The 21,592-nt window shown below is 44.5% G+C and overlaps 1 protein-coding gene across 1 annotated transcript in view; it reads left to right on the top strand.

Moving 5' to 3' along the window:
* Positions 1–21,592, top strand: part of PTH1R (parathyroid hormone 1 receptor) — a 113,824-nt gene that overhangs the window by 36,030 nt on the left and 56,202 nt on the right. The window contains exon 2 of the mRNA XM_031607881.2: positions 16,625–16,730. Within this exon, the coding sequence (XP_031463741.1) occupies positions 16,625–16,730 (106 nt within the window). The remainder of the gene's footprint in view (positions 1–16,624; positions 16,731–21,592) is intronic.

Raw genomic sequence — 21,592 nt, 5'->3', positions numbered from 1 at the left:
GCTGAGTTTTCTCTTGGGAATCTATTTCTAAAGTTACCGTCTTCAAGTGCTCAGTCTTGCTGCTGAATGTGAAAGGATGTGCCAATGCTAATATTGTTATTGACATTTCTGTGTAGGAAAAAGACAGACGATGAAAAGAATATGAGAAACACTCAGCATAGAATTCCTGTAGGGCAGGAATCTTTCTGTATCGTTACAAATAATGGAGATCTAGTGAATGCTATTGACGTACATCAGGCACTACTTAAGTCCACATGAAAGTAGGCATTTAAAATAGAGCCAATCAGTCATGGCTGAAAGCATCTATTTTTCCTCTTTGGCTACAAAGAGGAGTGCAGAGCTTGAATTTTGACATCTAAGATGACTTTGGAATGTCCTTGGGGAAAAACAAACAAACAAACAAACATAACTCAGATTATCTGCCTTCTTTTTCATGTTGTATCCCACCAGGTGTTGTTGCCTAGCCTCGTTACAGCATTTTCCAATTGTTCATATTGCTTTTTGCAAAGGTGCTTCTTCAGCCTAGTCATGTAGACAGCAAGGGAGAATCTTGCCCCATTGGGGGTCAAGCAATAAGATATATTGTTTCCTCTGATAATCGAGTCCCATTTCTTGTGCCTTTCATGGAAATCTGCTTAACCCAGATTTTTCTCTGTTTATGGTTAGTCTGAAACTGTCACCTGAAATCAGTCACTTGGGTCACTTACAGGTTGACTGAGCACTGACTCATGGAGTAAAGGCATCACGCAGTCTGTGGCTAGGGCTGAGAAAAGGCACTTCAATGAGAAAAAGATGCCCAGAGACAACTGCGTCTCATAGCAAAAGATCAAAGGGAATTCCTGATCAAATTCAAATGGGAGGCTTAATAATTCATTGAGAAGAGATTTGTCAGATTAAGGAATTCATTGTTGCAGAGGAATAGGGAAATCAAGAGCTGCAATCAGGTCCAGGAGATTGGACATTTGAAGGGACAGCAGGTATAGCTGGGATATTAAGCTCAGAAAATAAGTTGGAAAGGAGGGAAGGAAATCAGCATTGAAGGTAGCCTGATTTCTGCACTCTTGGCAGTGCTTCTTGGCATTGCTGTAGTGGTGCCTGGGGTAACAAAGGGTCCATCACAACCAGCCTGTTCTCCTGGACCTGCTCATCTGGGCAGACTTCTGGAAGACATCTGACAAACTACAAAAAAAAAAAAAAAAAGAGAGAGAGAGAGAGGTTTTTTTGCCTTTTTTTTTTTTTTTTCTTCCTTTTTTTTTGGCCCAGGAAAGGGAGAGAAGAGGCTCAAAGGGCTGTGAGCCAGACAGCTCTCTGACTGTCACAAATCCTTACTGCCAAATAAACAGCAATGAGTTTTAGTCCAATAAAGAAGGGTACACACGCCCAGGCATTACTTAACCCCTGATTTAGGATGTTGTTCAATAAAAATACGTCTGTTGGCTCAAGACCTGCATCATCTCAGCTGCTGCAAGGCCCTCTGCTTCATTCATCCATCTCACTGTATGGAGTTGGGAGCATGGCAATGCCTCAGTGGAGGGCCAATACCTGGGAGCTGCACTGTGGGTGGAGATATGGGTGGGAGAAGCCAAGAGGGCAAGTCTTGTGGAAGCCACAGGTCACAAAAAACTGGGGCAAGAGTGGAAACTGCTATGTCATAGGCTGGTAGGTATCTCAGAGTTGGCTCTGCCTTGGCATCCATGTGGACATTTTGAACTGAAGCTGCAACACGGTTGGTAAGCACACAGTGACAGGTTTTATATCACAGAATCATAGAATCGTTTGAGTTGGAAGGGATCATTAAAAGTCATCTAGTCCAACTCTCCTGTAGTGTGCAGGGGTATCTATAGCTAGATCTGGTTTATGGGGTTTGGTATTCTCTCCATGACGTAGAAAGAGCTATAGAAGGCAATATAATTACTTCTATCCCTTCTACTAAACTTTTGGCCTAAACTTGGAAACATGAAGTTTCTGAAGTAGCTGATATCTCCTTTTTTTTCTTCTGATAATCAGTAATTATGGAGTGATTATTTAGATAGGACAGATTCTGTGGCCTTCAAAGTACTTACCGAGTGTATATTGAGAGTTCTTGTTTCATTCCCATCTATCATGGGGGATCATCTACATGGGGGATCATCAGGTTGAATGAGACCCTGGGCAGCCTGATCTATTGGCTGACAATCCTGCCTATGACAGGGAGCTGGAACTCAATGATCTTCAAGGTCCACAGCATAAGGCATCCACAACCTCTCTGATCAGCAGTGCCAGTGCCTCACCTCCCTCTGAGTAAAGAATTTCTTCCATCTAGCCTAAATTTCCCCTCTTTTAGTATAAAGCCTTTATCACTAGTATAGACAAACTCAAATGAGCTTTATTTGCAGATTCTTTTGTTGTGTCTTTTTTCCTTAGCACATTTCTCTCAAGGATGCTAAAAGGAGATATTGACATGTATTTCAATAAGTAGTCAGTCATCTGGGTATACTCTGGCAAATGTAGTAATTTCAGTGTGATGTCTCTCTTTCCATTAAAACAGATGGTCTTTGTGGACTATTTTAGGCAGAAAATGGCTTATAGACCCGACAATTACCATAAAGCCTCCAAGATTCACTAAAATAAGGTGTTGGAAATGGACAGAATTATATAATTTGCACACAGCCATAGAAGGCAACATCAGAGGCATGGTACAATCCATGCTGTGAGAAAATGGGAAAAGAAGGGAAGCTAACTCAGCACTGTAAGCAATAAAGAGTGCATTTCTGGCAGTATAATGTAGGATGAGCCTCAGTTGATAGGATGAGAGGTAATGGCCTTAACTTGCATTTGGGAAACATTTCTGCTCTGAAAGAGTGGTGATGCAGTGGCACAGGCTGCCCAGAGAGATGGTGGAGTCACCATTCCTGGAGGTGTTCCAAAACTGTGGAGATGTGGCACTGAGACATGTGGAGATGTGGTCAGTGGGCATGGTGGGATGGGTTGGGGTTGAACTTGGGGATCTTAGAGGTCTTCTCCAGTCTTAATGATTCTATGATGGGCTTAGTCTTGCTTTTGCCCAACTGCTCAGATGCACACAGAAGTGAGGAAGGGAAAGGGGCTGGTGCTCTGTGATGGTACAGTGGCTGACCAAGTCCCCCCAAGAGCACAGCCTTGCTCTTGCCAAGTCACCCTAATAAGAGCCTCCTCCCATTGGCCCAAGCTGTCTGCAAAGCCTCCTGTGAACAATGAGACAAATAATGCATCACTGCAGCAAAAGCTGGAAAGACCTGAGAATGCCTTTAATGTGATTATAGAAGGGAGCCAACTCCTTGTGTACTTGGCCTGGCTTTCCTGGCACTGGCTGAGGAATGCTGGCACGTCAGCTCCTCCAGAGCTATTAGTGGTGTCGCGCACTCCAGAGCTGCAGAGAATACGTGCACTGTGCTGCAGCAACCCTGGAGATGCCACCAGGCCACGTTGTTGCACAACGCCCACCAAACCAGGGCAGGACTCTGGTTTTTGGTCTGGGGGCTTGGCAGGCCAGACATTCAGAGACTCCCCAAGCCTTGTCACCTCCCCCTTATCCACCTCCCTCTCCTGCTCCAAAGGTTTGTTTGCACTTGCCTACGTGCAACCAAGGTAGGAACCTGGTAGCACTGACTGGGTGTAGTCTGTCTGGGAGGATGGACACCCCAAACACCCTGAGCAAGTCACAGTAACTCACGTACCCTTTTTCCTGCCAGGAGTCTGTAGCATGTGCTGTTTCCCCCAAAGCTGTTTAGTTGCTGGGCTTGAATCTACATCACTAATTTCACTGTCATGTCTCACATCAATACCTTCAGATTTTACGGCTGTTTACGAGGGTGGATAGTGATAGGACAAGGGGGAATGGTTTTAAACTGAGACAGGGGAGGTTTAGGGTAGATATGAGGAGGAAGTTTTTCACCCAGAGGGTGGTGAGGCACTGGAACAGGTTGCCCAAGGAGGCTGTGGATGCCCCATCCCTGCAGGCATTCAAGGCCAGGCTGGATGTGGCTCTGGGCAGCCTGGTCTGCTGGTTGGCGACCCTGCACATAGCAGGGGGGTTGAAATGAGATGATCATTGTGGTCCTTTTCAATCCAGGCTGTTCTGTGATTCTATGATTCTATGATTTGGATGCTGCTCTGAACATACATCTTGCTGCAGGGACTCAGCAAGAGTAGAGAGAAGAGCGGGTCACCATGCAACAAAGAGATTTTCAGCAGAGACCAAAGCAGCCTAGTGTAGACACTTTCCTTCACAGCTTCCAAATTTTGGACCCATGAATTCTGATATCAGCCCTACAACATTGATTCTCTGACTCTGAGGTGTTCAAGGCCAGGCTGGATGGGGCTGTGAGCAACCTGGTCTAGTGGGAGGTGTTCATGCCTATAGCAGGGGGTTGGAACTGGAGGATCTTAAAGATCCCTTCCAACCCAAACCATTCTATCATTCTATGATTTCCAGGAAAGTGGTGGAGTCACCATCTTGGAGGTGTTCAAGAAAAGGGTGGAGGTGACAATGAGGGACATAGTTCAGTGGGCATGGTAGGGATAGGCTGATGGTTGGACAAGATGACCTTAGTGGTCTTTTCCAACCTTGATGATTCTGTGATTACCGATAAAAGTTGTACATAAACTGGAAAAGTTCCTGGCTCTGGGCTCATGGATATCTCTACCATTAAATGGACAGTGAAGTCCCTCATGTGCTTTTTGCTCAGACCAAAGAGCCTTCTCTTTGCTCCGAGTCATCATGCATCTGAGTTCACAACAGTTTTGATGCAGGCACCTTCTTTTGGAGGGTACAGGAATTTAACAGCATGAATGTACATTGTTGCATGCATCACAGCATGAGAACAGAGAGAACAGTGAGCAGAGAACAGTGCAGGATGATATGATTCACCCGTAACACCTTTGCAAAGCATTGAGTCTCCGCCACTTGGCTGGAAAAGCACCTTCAGCCCTGGGCACTGTCTGTAACCAATATCCTTCCTGTGGTCACAAAGATGCCCAGAGCTGAACAGCCAACAGCCAGCACAGACAAATGGGCCTTCTTTGGGAGATGTCTGCTTCAAGAGGTGATCCCTGTGCTCGTATTTCTCTGCACTAATCTCTAAACTCAGATGACATGAAGCCCACTGAGGTGCATGTGTAGATGCAGCATTGCCACAGTGCCCTGACCCCCACCACAATGGCTAAACCCATCAAGGGACAACTTTCCTGCCTAAAGCCATGCTAGCTTCTATCTTGGCTGTGCCCTAACTGTACATTGGCATCTGTCATTCATAACTGATCTCAGCTACTGGCCGTGCTGCTCAGCATGTCCCACGCAATGGGGTACGTGAGGTGCACCTCGGAGCAAACAGACACTGCTGCTGTGCTGCAAGCTGAGGTTTCTCTGCTTTCGGCTGTGGCTGCTGGCACATGCAGTGCAGAGGAGGAGAGACAGCATTCAGCCCATACCTGCCTGGCCCACACCATTGGCACAGCATGCAGAGGGCACAAATATTCATTTCCCTGCGGTCCATGAGCGGTAGCATCACCCTAGTGGACGTGACCTGGCAGAAATCAATCCCACATCCCCAGCATTGAGGCAGCAGGCTGGGGGATGTGGGATGACCATTTGTAGCAGAAACATCTCAGGAGGATCCACCAGAACTCTTCTTTGACATCAAAGACGGGAAGAATGAATTTAGCTTCCTGTGATTTCTTCCCCAGATGGGAGAGAAGAGCAGAGGGCTGGACCATGGCTCAAGGCTGTGTCTTTGCTAAATCTGGCTGGGAAATTGCTAGGATTAGAGGCTGAACACATCGGGATGTCTGGCACCGAGAGCAGAATGCACACAGGGTTCTGGAAAGGAGCAGGTTGGCCTGACCTAGGAGATTTGGTGCCCCAGGTCTCCAAGATGCAGTAGGGGTGACATGCAAAGACTTTGCCTCCCTCACAAAATTAATGGGCTGTGTAGGGCCACTGTGTGGTCTTGTACTTTATCACTGAACAGGGCTCAGAAGCATGCTGTAAGATGAAAAAATGAAATTTTTGAAAGAGAAGAATAAAAGAACAAACCAAATAAAAAAAAAAAAAGGGGGGGGAGGGAATCAATCACATCACAGCCTGGAACAGCTGTATGGGAAATTCAGAAAAAAAAGCTGATGATTTGCCAGTGTGAAGGCACAGAACAGCAATATACATATATATATATTTACACCACTGCAAGTAGACACCTATGGAAGGAAGCTGAATGCTTCTCCAACTCACTGCTGCTCATTGCAGGGGTCTGCTCTGAAATCTGCCTCTCCCTCTTCCACTGAGACATCAGTGAACACAAAGAGGTGGCCAAAACAGATAAGACAAGGAAAGGTGATGTTTGCTGTGCCTGTGAGAAACTGAGGCAAAATGGCAGAATCCCATGCTCACTTTTCACAGGCATTCACTTCAGGTGGTAGAGAGGCATGTAGGTACTTAGATACCTCATATACACAAGGATGCCTGACCATGCTCTGAGTTCAGCACCAGACTAGCACAGATGGATCTGCTGAACACCCCACTGAGGCTGTTGTTCTCCTTAATGAGTGAGGAACATGTCATGATTACAAAGTGAGGTGGAATACTGGAGGAGTCATGTGATAATGTAGGGATGTCCTCAGTGTGGTCCTATTGCACAGAAATCTAGTCCATGAAGCCAGTGCACCCCAGAATCTTGAAAATTGTGAGATAATCTATGTTCACACATTGGGAAACGGAGGGTCTTACAGAACACTCCATTGTATCATTCCTTAGGTTTGAGAGAAATGTGCCGGTGTGGGCACATCAAAACCATTTCAGAGTGACCTCCACTTCTTTTTGCAACCCTCCTGCCGTTTCAGCCAGTTGGGCACAGACAGAGGCTCCATTAACAGCCAGCATGGCCCCAAGTCTCAAGAGCATCAAGAACCATATTCAGCTTCATGTTTGCTAAGTGGACACCAGGGAACAATCCTGCAACCTTCTGGTAGATTGGATTGCATACACCAGCTTTTCTAGGTTGAGTTTAAGCCTTACAGTCCCTGCCTCTGTGAGAGGACAGTTGGTGGGTTGAGCTCTCAACCTTGAATGCCCAGCAGATGCCTTCTTTGAATCCAATGTAATCAGAGTTAAGACCTGATAGTCTTAGGTCATAATTAATCTGAACATGTTAGACATTAGCTTTAGGTTGGGATTAATCATTCATGACTACAGTAATTGTGTTGCACAAGTGTGGAGCGTAACAGGCGTTGTTCATGACTCAAGAATATAACTCAAAGCAGTACTGATCACTGCTGACCTCTCTACACAAACACCATCTTCTAATTACCAGGAAGATCACTTTTGCTTGGCAGCACAGCTAAGCAGTTGCCACGAGTTTTGTCCTTGCTTGGAAGGAACTTCTCATAGCTCAGCCTCATGGGTTCCACCTCATTTGCTCCAGGGATGCAAAGGAAGAAAGCAAGAAATTTAGTTAGGGAGATGTTCTCCTAAAACTCCATATCCTGGAAAAGTACCATAAATGTCAGTTCCCCTTGATGAACTGCAGGTGCTGACTGCAAAACATGAGACATAGCAAGACAGGCATTTACACAACAGGATGGCTAGGGAAGGAGATACACACAGGTAATAGTCTTCAAGAGTGTGGAAGTGACAAGGATGATAAAGGATCTGTTCTATTGCTGTCATAGTATCACCTCAACCTCCAGAAATCTTTTGCCAAATAAAGTGGACATCTGTGTTCCATCTGCATTTAAATCAGTTAATTCCTTTTAGCATGAGTTATAATGAGTTTGCAGGTTGAGCTTTATCCAAGCAGATTTTCTTCTCCTTCTGCCTATGCTGCTGGAAGGATGGGGCTTCCCCAAGGAAAAGTGAGAGCAAGTGAGGTTGGAAGAATATCAGTGAGACCAACTCAGTCTGAACTGTTTTCCAAGGAACAGCAAACATGTGTGTTGCAGGACCAGATGTGTCCTCCATCCCCCCTAGCAATGACAAATGCATCCACATAGCATGTGGAAATGCATTTATCAGTGCTAGTAATGTGTAACGTGGACATGGTATGACATAGACAATAGATTCCCACAGGATCAATATCTTTTCCTGGGTGAAGCTCAAGAAATTGCATGGCCCTCACTTTGCCATGCCAGAGTTAGACATTGCAGATCTTTAGATGCCATTCATTCCTAGCATGAGGCATCCCCAATTCTGTACAACATCTTCCCATGGCCAGTCTTCTGTTTTCCCAATCTTGCCATCTTTCTTATTACGGCAGTCACGGGAAATCCATGCTGAGACCTGGACTGCCTTAGAAAATGTGCAATAGGTTGGAACTCGATGATCTTCGGCTTAGGTTGGAAGGGACCTTATTCTACGATTCCATACAAAGTCAAAAAGGATAGATTCATGATTGAGGGAAGGAGCACATCCTTATTCTCCTGGCATCAAGGCAGTGATAAACAGGAAAGTAAAATTCTCAAAAGTTTGTGGGGACCACTTCACCATGAAATATCAGGCTCTGAGAGTAGGATGAAGAGCAGATTATAGCCAGCCTGGTGAGGGCAGTCTTGGGAAGGACTGAGACATCTCTAAGCACAGCAGGAAGCTATTCAGCTTTCCATAGATGCAGCACAGGGTCCCCAAGCTCAGCTAGCAGGAGCAGAGACCTACTGCTGTTCTGGAGCAGGCAGTGGTTTGGGTGATGTGGTCAAGGGATTAAGGCAAAACCACCAACTTAATTTACCCTCTGGGAGACTGGGAATAACAGGCAGAGCATCTCATGTGCTAACCTCTCCATGCTTCCCGAGCCCCTGGACAGCATCCCACTTCAGCAGGATTCATCAGCTCTTCTTCCCCCTCACATCAACTACCTCACCCCAGTCTCCTTCTTAGCTGGGTCCCTCTTGGGTATCCCCCTCATTTCACCCTTCTGTCTTCAGGCCATACTGATTTGATTATCCCAGACCAATCTTCATCATCTCAGCCTTTAAAAGCACTAAGCCATCTCCTAGAATTTATTTATTGACTCTGTAAGTGGAATGGAGCGAGGGACACACATGTACATGATAGAATAACCACACAGAGTGCTCAGCTCAGCACCCACCTCTTTATAGGTGAACCTGAGTCATAGAATCACTTGAGTTGGAAGTGACTCTTAAGACCATCTACTCCAACTCCTCTGCAGTGAGCAGGGACACCCACAGCTCCATCAGATGCTCAGAGCCCCATTCAGCCTGACATTGTCTCCAGGGATGGAGCATCCATCACATCTCTGTGCTATCAGTTCCAAAATCCAGGAATGGGACTTTCTGCTATGAACTGACCTTCTTCCACACCCTGGTGCCCTGAGCTTATCACAGCCTCCACTCCCACAGCTTCTGCCATTAACAGCTGGCAATAGATTATGCCACTGATGTGGCTAGTGCACCTCTGTCTGGACCAACTGGCACTCCAGCTTTATGTATTTTTAAATCATTAAATACAGAGCAACGATAACCTCAGGCAGCCAGAAAAGATGCACAGAGGTAGCAGTAAGTAAGGAAAGGTAATTAAACTGTTTGTGCAGATGGAAAAAAACACACAAAAGTCCAGCGTTGCCCAAATTGGAAAAGAATAAGCACCATTTATCTGTATTTACTTTGCTCTGTCCCTCCATGAAGGAGATGTTGTCAGCTGCCACTGAAATTTGAAGTACCAGATCCTCTCTTCTTGTATGAATCACATTTAGATTCTGCAGCCTGGCAAGTCCCACTTTGCTATAGGACTGGCAGATCTACTAAAAGATTGCACAAGGTACACTTTGTCCAAGAGAATGTGTACAGATTGCTGGTTCTTCTATACTTGACAGGGTTCATCAGTAAATCAGCAGAGCCCAGTGGTCAGAAAATGCAGACTTGTACAAATACTCATTTGCAGAAGCATAGAATAAAAAGAAAACCAAAATACCTGAATGCAGTGACAAAATAACAGAGGGTCCCTCCCTTCTCACTTAAACCCATTCATTAAAAGAAAAAAAGAAAAACGAGAAAAACAAGATAAAAACAGACGTCAGAACCTCAATTCTTCCCTCATCCTACACTGCCGATCAATTCCATGCAACACTTTGTGCTCTCAATCTCCTACGTGCTGCCAAATTTTCCTTCTTCTGAGCAATCCAGTGTTACCACAAGCTCTGTACTGCTCCAATTTGCCTCACCCTATGCAGAAGACCACATCAGTTTCCGTCAAAGGCAGCCGAATTGCTCCTCTGGGGCAAGACTTAGATTTGCCATGATGTGTCTGCATTGCCAGGCCACAGCACCCCCAGGCACACTTCTAACCATCCTGGTGCTCTCATCTCAGCAGAGTTATGCTCATCTGTAGTAGCCACTGGTCTGGTCCTAGGTTAAACGTTGTTGGATTAACCTCCTGATCTGAACAGATATCTTGATTCTTGCAAAATTTAGGAGAGGGGGTTTCATTTTCACATTTACCTTTTCATAACTTAAAATTGTTTGAGTTGGAAGGGACCCTTAAAGGCCACCTGGACCAATTCCCCTGCAATGAACAGGGATATCTACAGCTCCATCAGGTGCTCAGAGCCCTACCCAGCCTGACCTTGAGTGCACTCAGGTGTGGAGCATCTCTGTGTGATCTGTGCCAGTGCCTCACCACCCTTATATCATAAGAAAATCCTTCCTTACATCCAATCTAAATCTCCCCTCTTTCAGTTTGAAACCATTTCCCCTTGTCCTGTCGCAACCCCTTCTTTCTCATGCCCCTCTCCTTTCTCCATGCTACCAACTACCCAGCCTACTGCCCTCCAAAGTGATGATCACCAGCAGTCCCTTGCACTGGGCCTGTCCAGCAGCTGCAATGCTCTCAATCCTGACCAAGGAATCTGTTTGCCTTCAGCTATTTTTTGAGCTGCTGCCAGGGAAGTTTCACAAAAAGGATAGTGTTATTTCTGAAAATGAGTCCCATAAACAAGGATGAATATGACCTCCCCGTTGAGATTTGGGGTTTACTTTAGTGGCTGGGAGATCAGCCAATGAAATGGAAATACAAGAAAACATTATCATAATTACCCTATGGCCTCCTCTGGGGGCAAAGGAAGAGAGGAAAAAATAATAATAATAAATAATAATAAAAAGATATTTAACAGGCTCTGGATAGCATTGTCATGTCACCCTTCCCAGCTTGACTTGTCTCCTGCTCTGTATTTCTGCATTCTCTGAACAAAGGGAAGAGAAAATAACCTCAATCTTTTCCCCACAGGGAACTTTCTTTTTTTCTGACAAAAAAGCCAACAAAACAAAACAGTGCTGGGAAGTTGAGAGGAGAGAACTGGTAAAACTGGGAAGTCCAGGCAAGAGACCCCATCACTCTCAGATACATTCATTAATAGCAGAAGGGCAGGGCAAAGCTGTCCCCCTGCACCTATTTGTGTGCCTTCAGGCCTGTTACATCTTTGAGTTTGTATAAATTTGATGCCAAATAAGCTCAATGCAGGAATTAATTTTGAAGCATGTCAGGAAGGGCTCCTGGAAAAAGATTTGCTGTTAGATCTTCTTCAGAGATTACTGTCTGCAGGGGCATGCTGACCTCATCCTACTAAACAGATGGGTATACCTAGCTGTGACTTCCCTCAAATGCTTTTCTTGCCTTCACAGCTTAAACCAGTGAAAACTGAGCTCCTACCTTTCACAGATCTTGTCAGCTCTGCTCAAGTGACCTGTCAGTGCAGATTGCAGCTGCCCAAAAACCTCTCTCAGTCTTCAGGGCAATCATGTTTTGTGCCCCCTGCTTTGGGAGTAAAATCAAAGCTGTTCCCAAAGAAATCTGACATTGCAGGGGTGCAGAGCTGTCAAAGCATCCATACCCCTAGCTCTTGAACTGGATCTGTACTTGTTATTAAGCCAATAACAATAGAAGCAATTGGGAAACTCACCTCACACAGAAACTTCTTGTAAATAGAGAAAGCCAAAACCAAGAAGGCTTTGCTTTGCTAATTATTTGTTTTTAAGGTATTCTCTTTCTACTATTACAGAGACATGCTTCACCCTGAAATAAAACCAAGTTTAACTCTTATAATCCAAATTCCCACATACAAAGAAAAAGACTTTGAGAGCTTCTAAAAAGTTATCTTTGCAACCACAGTCCACTGCATAGAAGGTAACTAAGGAATCCTCATACAGAGAGAATTAGGTGTTAGAGACAGATAAAAAATAAAAAGGACAATAGCATAAACCTATGAACTTACATTCATCCACCAGGAAAGGAGAAGAAATCACCACCCCACCTAGGAAAACTCTGGAATAAGATGTTCTGCCTCTACTCCAGACTCTAAAAAAGAAAGACCTCCTTACCTGATTCATGTCTCTTTATAACTGTAAAAAAGCACAGCTGATCTGAGTTGGTTCAGCTGGTAGCTTGACATGAATCTCAGCTGATGTCTGTAGTTGAATCTGCAGTGACTATTAAGGAACCCTGGATAAACAAACACCCACATGCCCCAGATGGATAAATGCTTTTATAGATGTCCTGTGTTGGCTAATGAGGCAGGTTTTATCTTTGTGAGATGTTATATAATTCCTTTCTACTGACTAATTTGTGTCCAGTGAATTAGAATTAAGAAGTTGAGCTGTAAACAGGTGAGCTCCAAGCAGGGAGAGGTTCTTAGTGAAAAACGATGGAAGTGTTGAATGTGTAAATCTACATGGCTTGCAGCTTGAAAGAAATTCTTCTGATATCTTCCCTTCATCTACTTTTGCCTGGTCCTGAAGAGCAGGTGCACAGAATAGGTTGTGCTGAACACACCACATTGGACCATGTTTTAAGTGTACACGTATTTTCTTAGATGCACAGCAGGGTCTGATGTTTTATTGCCTTGAAAAAGGCAATCCATAGGAATGTAAAAATAGCATTATTGAGTTGGCCTGTTCTGGCAGAGCATCCCCAGGAGCTTCCAGCCTTTGGATCTAGAGACAGCTCTTACAGCTGCTAGTTTCTGGTGGCCAGTGACTCAAGATCTTCCTGCATCAGAAAGCAGAGCCACTTATTTTGCTGCCTGAAGGTATTCAGATTAAAATAAGTTGATGTACACATATGTTAATGATTTCAGCAAGGCCATTCCACATTGTATTTGGAGCAGGTATCGAGACTGTTTGTCAAAAAGGAAGCTTTGCTAAGCCTGATTGAAATATATCTAATTTCTTGAGCGTATCTATTTTGCAATCAGATGATGCGAATGAGGCATGATGTGAAGTGAGGGATGTTCCTCTCAGTTAAGATAGGGCTTATGAAAGACCAGTAGAGAGACTTGATCAGAATGTCTGATTGGAGCTCTGTACACACCATTTGAAAACTTGCACATCGTGTATTTATGCTGACTGAAAATGGTCACAAATATACTGAAAAGAAAGATAATTTTTCACAGTCTTAAAACTTGTTCTCAGATTCCATTATAGCAACAGAAAGCATGGCTGCACATTTTTTGCTGTTCACAGGACTGCATTTAGCCAATGTATCCAACAGTTGGACCAGCTTTGCTTTGTAGGTGTTTAACATGAGTTGTTCAGCAGCAAAAGAACAGCATTTTAGATTTTCTCGAAGTTGAATAGTTTAGTTGAAAGGGATTTGAAGGCCATCTGGTCCAACTGCCTGACCTCTTTGGGGCTAATCAAAAGCTAAAGAATATTATTGAGGGCATTATCATGGAATCGTTAAGGTTGGGAAAGACCACTAAGATCACCACGTTCAAGCATTGACCCGTTCCCACCATACCCACTGACCCTCAGTGCCACATCTGCATGGTCCTTGAGCACCTCCATTGACAATGCCACCACTTGTCTCCTTAAAGCCAGAGGATTTAATGAAAAAGTCTATTCTCAGTCACGTACATATTTACATGAATGTTTTATCTTCCTCAGCCAAGGAGGATTGCAGAAGGGTTGAGGTTGGAAAGGATCTCTAGAGGTCCAACACCCTGCTCAAACAGGGACACCTAGAAACAGCAAAGACTCAAACGTTTCTCTCTCATATCAGCCTGGATTCAGTTCCAAGCCCTGTTCTAGCTTTTCTGCCCTTCCCTGGGCACAGTGCTTGGTGCTTCAGCTCTGCTTCTGGGAAATAAAATTTATTTTCTGTGCCAGGCCTGGAGACCATATATCCTGCTGGCAGGAGCTGCCCCCTCACAAAGCATGGCTGAAGGAGTCTCAGGGTGAAGCACAGAAGGGATGAATTATTTGAAATGCCTGAGGTCACACTCTGCTCCATTCAGCCACTATAAATCCAGACTAACTCCTCTGGCTTTGGTGGAATCATTCAGGATTTGTGCAGATATAAATGACAGCAGGATTTAACCCAAAGGTTTTATGTTTCCAATGAAAGAGTTGAAATGCTGCATGTTGCCTTAAATTTGGACTGGCCAAACATCTGGAAAGGGGTGGCTTTCTTTTGCATTAACATTAATGTGGTTTTGACGAGGGATTTTAGTGTGGATTTTTGTTCCAAGAACATGAAAAACCAACTTCTGTTTTACTCAGAATCTCATTATCAGATCTAGAAACCCATCTGCATGCCTATTACTACATCAGCTGCTCAAACATCCACTGTTCCCCTCTGTAGAGAACATGTGAAGTAGAATCTGCATTTACTGCTAAGTAGGACTTTGTTAACCATTATTATATTATTTGTAATAAATCTTGAAAACAGATTATCTTGCTTTCCAAAGACAATTATGTTCAAATGAGTGAAGGCACCTTAATTCTGAAGATGGTAGTTTGGGGGGGAATAGAATGAAATGTCACACTTGCCCTGCTTCAGAGGGACTGAGACTAGCAGTCACCTCCATTGGCAGACTCTACAACCTGTCTATAGGTTTCCTTCTCATCTGCAATTCACTTCTTCTCTTTCTTGTGTTTCCCTTTGCCTGCTTGTACTTTGCACTGATGCTTAGACTTGCTCAATCCATCAGGATGTGGAGTGCTGCCGTAAGTTTTAGCATTACAGGTGTACAGTGGTGCCAATCTCACCAGCAGTCAATATAAGTTTATATATTAAAAAAAAAAAAAAACAACATCATTTTATTTCTATAACACAGTACAGCAAGCCTTCTTGATTACAATTACACTATCACAAGTGACTGCTAAGTTATATGTAAATGCAGAGGAACATAACTGCTGCTCCTATTGCTTTCATAGTCTAATCAAAACAGTCTGATGTTAAGAAAAATGGAGGCAGTGAGGGGAGCAGTGATTTTATCCAACTTACTACATCACTTTCTTCTTTCAGTCCAGTACCTCAGCCACCAGCTTCCTCTCAGGGGCACTGTATGTGGATCTTTCATTCTTTAAATTAGCTCTTGAGGTGATTTTGTGCATCCCAGCCCCAATATCCCAGAGACTCTTCTGCTGTATGTGGCAGAAAAGCACGGTTGATGCAATCCTGAAAGATCTCACAAGTATGTATCCAACAGGGAGGTATGCTAGCAGATAGATACCATCCACAATTTTCCTTACACACTGCAGATCATAGAACACCTAGAGGGTAAGGTTGGCATAGAATGGCTTGGGTTGGAAGAGACCTCAAAGATCACCCAGTTCCAACCCCCTGCCATGGGCTGGTTGCCACCTTCTGGATCAGGCTGCCCAGGGCCCCATCCAACCTGGCCTTGAGCATCTCCAGGGATGGGGAACCCACAACCACTCCAGGCAGCAGTGCCAGTGCCTCACCACTATCTGAGAAAAGAATTTTTTCCCAGTGAAAGCAGCCGTATTGCATTAGGTCAAAACTCTATATGCTATAACAACCAAAGGACCTGGAGGTCCAGCTTACTCTGCACTTTCAGAAGGCAGCCTTGCCTAGTGGGAATGTGCCATCTTCATGATGCAAGATGGGTTTTCATAACCAGCAAGTGCCTTGGAGGGCCTTGTACATCTTGTATCAGCAAGTAGTTTCTTGGGGTTTCTTGGGGAAAGAATTCTGCCTGTACCCCTTCCCCATTACTGTCCCTTGACCTCTGGAGGATGATGATCCTCAGTCTTTAGAGACAGATGCTGTCAGCTGATAAACTCCACTAAGGTGTTGATAGAACCTGATGCCTCATGGCCGAAGGCCTGAATGAGAAGTTGGAAACTGATGCCAAGCTGTGATTCTTAAAGGGAGAAGAAGCCTTTGATGATTTAACCCTTGGCAGTGTTTTCCAAGAGGTTGGTGTCAGGAAGCACAGCATTGCTTTGCCATTCTCTAAGTGCTATATTTAACTATGCTTCTATGTTCCAAAAGGACCAGTGTTTACAAAATGCTGCACCAATATTATTTATGCTTTTCCCCTTGGGTAGGAGCCTCATCTCTCCTAGTTGAGGTATGCCACCCAAGAAATCTCTCCCTTCCTGAGGACCTGCATGTTCTAGATATAAGCAATTAGAATGTGTACTTCCTTTGCCATGCACAGGTATTTCCATGTGGCATCTTGCAGAAGGTGTTGCTTGGGACACCAATTGCTGAAATGGGATGGGAAGAGCTAGGCTGGTAGAGGAAACTGCTTATGCAAAGGAGATTTTGCATTCAGATCACACCTGCATTATGTCAGTAGTTTGTGTCCCACTGCTCTTCCATGCTGAGGTTTAACCTCATTTCTTCCCATCACTGCAGGTGGATGCTGATGATGTCATCACCAAAGAGGAGCAGATCTTTCTACTGCTAAAAGCCAAGGCCAAGTGCGAGCGACACCTGAAAGCCAAGGTGCCCAAGGTGCATGGTGAGTGTTCCCACAGCAGCCTTGACTGCATGGCTGGGACAATCCCAACCCTTCCCCCCAACCCTTCCCCTCAACCCTGTAATGCATAGCTTGGAGAATGTGAGTGAGGCAGCCCAAGAGACTGCTTTTTCAGTTAGATTGTATAGCATGATGTATTGGAAACTCAAGGGGTCTGGAGGGTGCAAGAATTACACTCATGGATTTACAGCCCTTATTGCCATACCCAAAGCCCAAGCAACGCATGGGAGATCACACAAACCATCCATACACCTTATCATCGTTTGCAGCAGAATGCAAGTGTTATGGGAAACAAAACAGCTTTCCCACATTCCGTCTGTTTCCTTCTAGCATAATATCTCTGCTCTCCTCAAATGGGCCTGAGCTTAACTAAGTCCCTCTCATCTACTTCCTTTCAATTTTGGAGCTGTGAAATTGCTACCAGATGTAGGACTGGAGGGAGAAGGAAGGGAACTCTCATGTGGGCAGCACAATAATCATCCCTCATTGACTTCTTTCATCAGTCTCACATGTGTTAATTATTGGCACCAGGGCTGTATATATTGAAGCATCTTGCACCCACCCAGTGAGATCTGGGTGGGCATTCTGTCCCTTCTCCAACTGTAAGCGAGAAAGAGGGCAAGCTAAATTGCCTCACCTTCAACCTTGCATCTTAGTTCATCCTTGCATCTTAGAGATCCCTCTTCCTACTGGCAGGAGTACTTGGAGGCTGCATTGCCAGGTTAGGAAAAGCTTCTCAGAGTCAGCTGTGACTTTGGAGTAGGTGTGCCCACCTTCCTGGTGTCCCCGTCCTGCTGGAAATCACAGGAAGGGGCTGTAAAAACCCCACCTTTCATTTTATTCCAGACCTCCAGCTTCACATCAGCCAAAACCTCAAGCCACATCCTCTGTACTTCTTTGTCCTGTTCACCCAGTGCCCAATTAATGCCTCATTAAAGACCATATGTGCAAAGGCATTTCCTTCTGTTATACCACCTGCCTACCTTGGAATCTGGTGCTATCAACCAGCTTGTTTGATCTCACACCTTATTTTCTAAGCTTTCTGTATGAGACAATCAGTATTTTGCACTGACCTCTCTTAACTGGCAGCAGCAGTGTTAGTAGGGCTGTGGAGGCAGTGATGTCTAACCAAGAAGCAGACATTGGGCTCTTTATCACAGACACTTCATTAGAACAAAGGAATGAAATGATAGAGATTGGTTGTGTTTTAAGGTTTGACTCCTCAACTGCGAGGCTCTTTCTTCCTTTGGTTGTGGCAGAGAGGAATCTAATCCTGTGTCATTCAGATATCACATGGATCCATACTGAGTCCTGGCCTTGGAAAAAGCTGTCTTGAGCTGCCCAAGTAATAAATCTGTCTGCTGCTTCATCTTCTGTAGAAAATCTCTGCTCAATCCCAAATAGCATAGTCAAAAGGAGGAATAATTATCTTGATTGATACACTACAGCAGTATAGTCAAGGCTGTAAAGACTCAGTGCAATTATCAGCAATAGATAGTTGGATCAAATTCATTTCCAAGGCATTCCCCAATCCAAAGGCACAATTAAGCCTTCTGTGACCTCTCCTAAGAGATGTAAAATGCTGTTTAGAAAAAAATCTCTCCATTAGCAGCACCTGTGTGACTCCTCAGCACTCAGCAATTCAGAGTTGTACTCCACAAGGCAGTGAGTTGCCAGAGCATCTCTGATTTGGTCAGAGACAGAGGGTTATGCAATTTGGAAAAAAGCTAACCACTCAGAAGAGCTGCCATCCTGATATTTTAGGCTACAGTCAGCCCTGTACACATGAAATAATAAAGCTGTAAGGTATTTGTGAACAGACTAACTCAAACTCCGTTCTGTGGTTTGCCCACTCCTACCTGCTCCAGGAGTCCGAAGGGGTTTTAGACCCTCTTGGGGACTGAGGGGTAATAGAACAAAAGAAGGCAATCTGCATAATCACATCACTTGGCTAAGGCTTATAGGCTTGGTCTTTGCACAAAAGCTTCATAACTCAATGTGAAAAGTGGTTAGGTCCAGTCCCATCATTCTTTGATATGGAAGCTGGGGTCTGGTTTCTATTTGTGCTGATCACCCAGGGACATATGAAGCTGTGCTCTTCTCAGGCAGATGGAGGACTTAATCCCATTGCTTCTTCCCTCACCACAGACGGAAAAAGGAAAAAAATCTGGGAAGGGCAACACAATTCTCAGAATGAATATGTGCCAATCCCCTACGTACAGAATGCATTGGGGCATAATTGTGGCCTGCAGTATGATAAATCCTGAGTGACCCCTCCAGGCCTTCAGGCAGTCTCCTGTGATACTGTGATACTGTTCAAAGTGTTCCTGAGGAGCTTCTCTTTGGTGGCATAAGGATTATTCTTGTGTTATCACTCCACCAGGCCCCTTCTGTCATGACTTTGGACTTGTAGTGATGTGGGACAGAGTTATTCCCCAAAATGTTCTTGTTCAGACTCAGAAAGACCTGAACGTTCCTGAAAATAAAACATGATTCTGCAGGCTGAGAGATCTGCTCATGTCCCTTTAGCCCTCTAGTTTAATAATAATAGCAACCCGTGTCATCAATATGCCACTGTTTCTACACCCATAAATCAAAAATTGTTGCCATGAGAGAACATTATGAATCTGAGCCAAAGTGGTCAAAGTGTTGATGATGATGGCATGTAGAAAAGGAAAGTTACAGATGAACTGGAACATCCAATCTCCTTCTAGAGTTAGTGGATGGAGGAGGGCACCTTTTGATAACATCTAAGTCCTAAATGTCTCAGGAAACCGATCACGGATTAAACACACAACTGCTATTTAGATGAACCACATAACACATAGGATACAGTGTTATGTGCTTACTGATGATGGTGTGATCACTAAGAGGGTACCCAGAACTGAAACAGTTTGCTTGAGTGGTGGTGGGATCTCTATCTTTAGAGGTGTTCAAGAGTTGGGTAGGCTAAGCCATGGTTGACCTAACATTGAGTTGGCTTAAGACTGAAGGCTGGATAAGAGATGTTAAGAGGTCCCTTCCAACAAGCATTTCTGTTAGTTCAATCCAGGTTATTTAGAGTTGCAAGATAGGGATACTGAGGCTCTAGTAGACATTGCATCCTCCCTATAGCCTTTGAGGCATAGGTATCAAGGATTGATGACTCCAGTACAGTAGATGTTGGGTAGTTTATCTGTTTTGAGTGTAATAAGGAAGGCACATCACACAGTTATCAAAAGATGAGACTTCTTCAGTCTTCCTTACTTAGTTGTTTGTTACTGCCTGGTATATGAAAGGTGAAAAAGGAAACTGAAATCTCTTCCATTAGTTCTACTTCACTCTATCTAAAAGTATCAAAAAACCACTGGAGCAAGAGCTGGGTCTAAGCTGCCTGGCTCTAATCTTCTTGCACAGCCAGTATTACTCGGGGAGCACTGCAGCAGCCTTCAGCTGTGGGACAGCCCAGCAGAGAGCCCAGTGGTGTAGGATGTTTGGGAAAGGAGAGAGTTCCAGCATAAAACCCCTGGCCGAGGTCAACGAGCAGCAGTTCAGGACTTGAGAGTCCCATCTCTCCAGGGAAGCTCTTAACCACAAAGGTTACAGGAAATGAGGCCTTTGACCCTATGGCTGTTTTGGAGCTACTTTGCACTAGATACTCACTCAAGCTCTGTGCCAAGTAAGACTGCTGTGCAGCCTGAGGGCTGCCTCTCATATTTCTGCTGTGGAGTTCTGTCTGCCCCCCCTCTGCATCCAGTCTTACAGCTTTCAGAACAGCATCAGAAGAGGGTCTTGAGATAAGTAAGCATCCATTGTCATCTGCATGCAGGGATGCCTCCCTCTTGCAGCTCTCTAAACTATGGGATGCACACTTCTGCAGACAGCTCCTGCTTCCCCAAGGCACTCCTTGATGGCTTCTTCCTGCATAACTGATCTCATCAACACTTCAGGAGCATACCTATGTTTGAACTAGACTGAATGCAGCATTGTTCTTTTCTACCAATTCAGAGGCAGCCAGAAGACCTTATCTAGGAGATTTCAGGAGGCAGCAGTAATATCTCACCTCTCAGACAAGGAGTCCCATAGGCTCCTGACTGTGTGTTGAGTCTTGTCTGGTCCCAGAGGGCACCTCTGTACCTAAGAGAAGAAGTGAGTTCAGCATACATCTATATCCTTGATAACATGGTTTAGCCAACAATGAAATGGACGATGGTGACAGGACCCATGCGCAGAGACCAATTTTCTTAGCACAGAAATCATTAATTTGCTATTTCAGATTCTCCTTAGCACGCAAGTTTTGGGAGGACCAAATGGGGCAACTGGCGAGGCTTGAGAAAGAGCCTTTTTGGAGGAAGTTTGTTTTTTCAGCTGAATCAGCTTCCTCATACAGCCACATAAAAAAGAGGATCATCATAGAGAGAGGAGCAGGAATGAAAGGTATTGGAGTAAGCATTGAGCATTGCCTGCTAAACATCAAACATCTTGGAAACCCAAGGCAATTTATCCCTTACTGCCTCCCCTAATTCCACCTATGTAACTCAATTGCACATCTAGGGGTGTATGCATCCGCTCAATGCTATCATGGTGTTCCATGGATGCTTGGCTATCCCTCTTCAATAGCTTGGCTATCCCTTTGCCAGATACCACCTGGCAGATGGCTACTTGAATTCTGCCTCAACTTGGGTGCAATGGCAGCACAGTGTCATTATTTGCTCCATTCTGGAATAGGCAATGATCTGTATTTTTGGAAGCAGTGAGTGAGTCTGGGACGCCTTGATTTTTTTTATTATTTTTTTTAATTTTTTAATTTCTACATTTTTAGATAGAACAAAATATCACGTAAGCTGGCATAAAAGCTCGGTAGG

This window comes from Phasianus colchicus, chromosome 6, assembly GCF_987193195.1.
Source record: "Phasianus colchicus chromosome 6, bPhaCol1.hap1.1, whole genome shotgun sequence".
In the NCBI taxonomy this organism is placed as follows: Eukaryota; Metazoa; Chordata; class Aves; order Galliformes; family Phasianidae; genus Phasianus; species Phasianus colchicus.
This window is presented reverse-complemented; position numbering and strand designations above follow the sequence as displayed.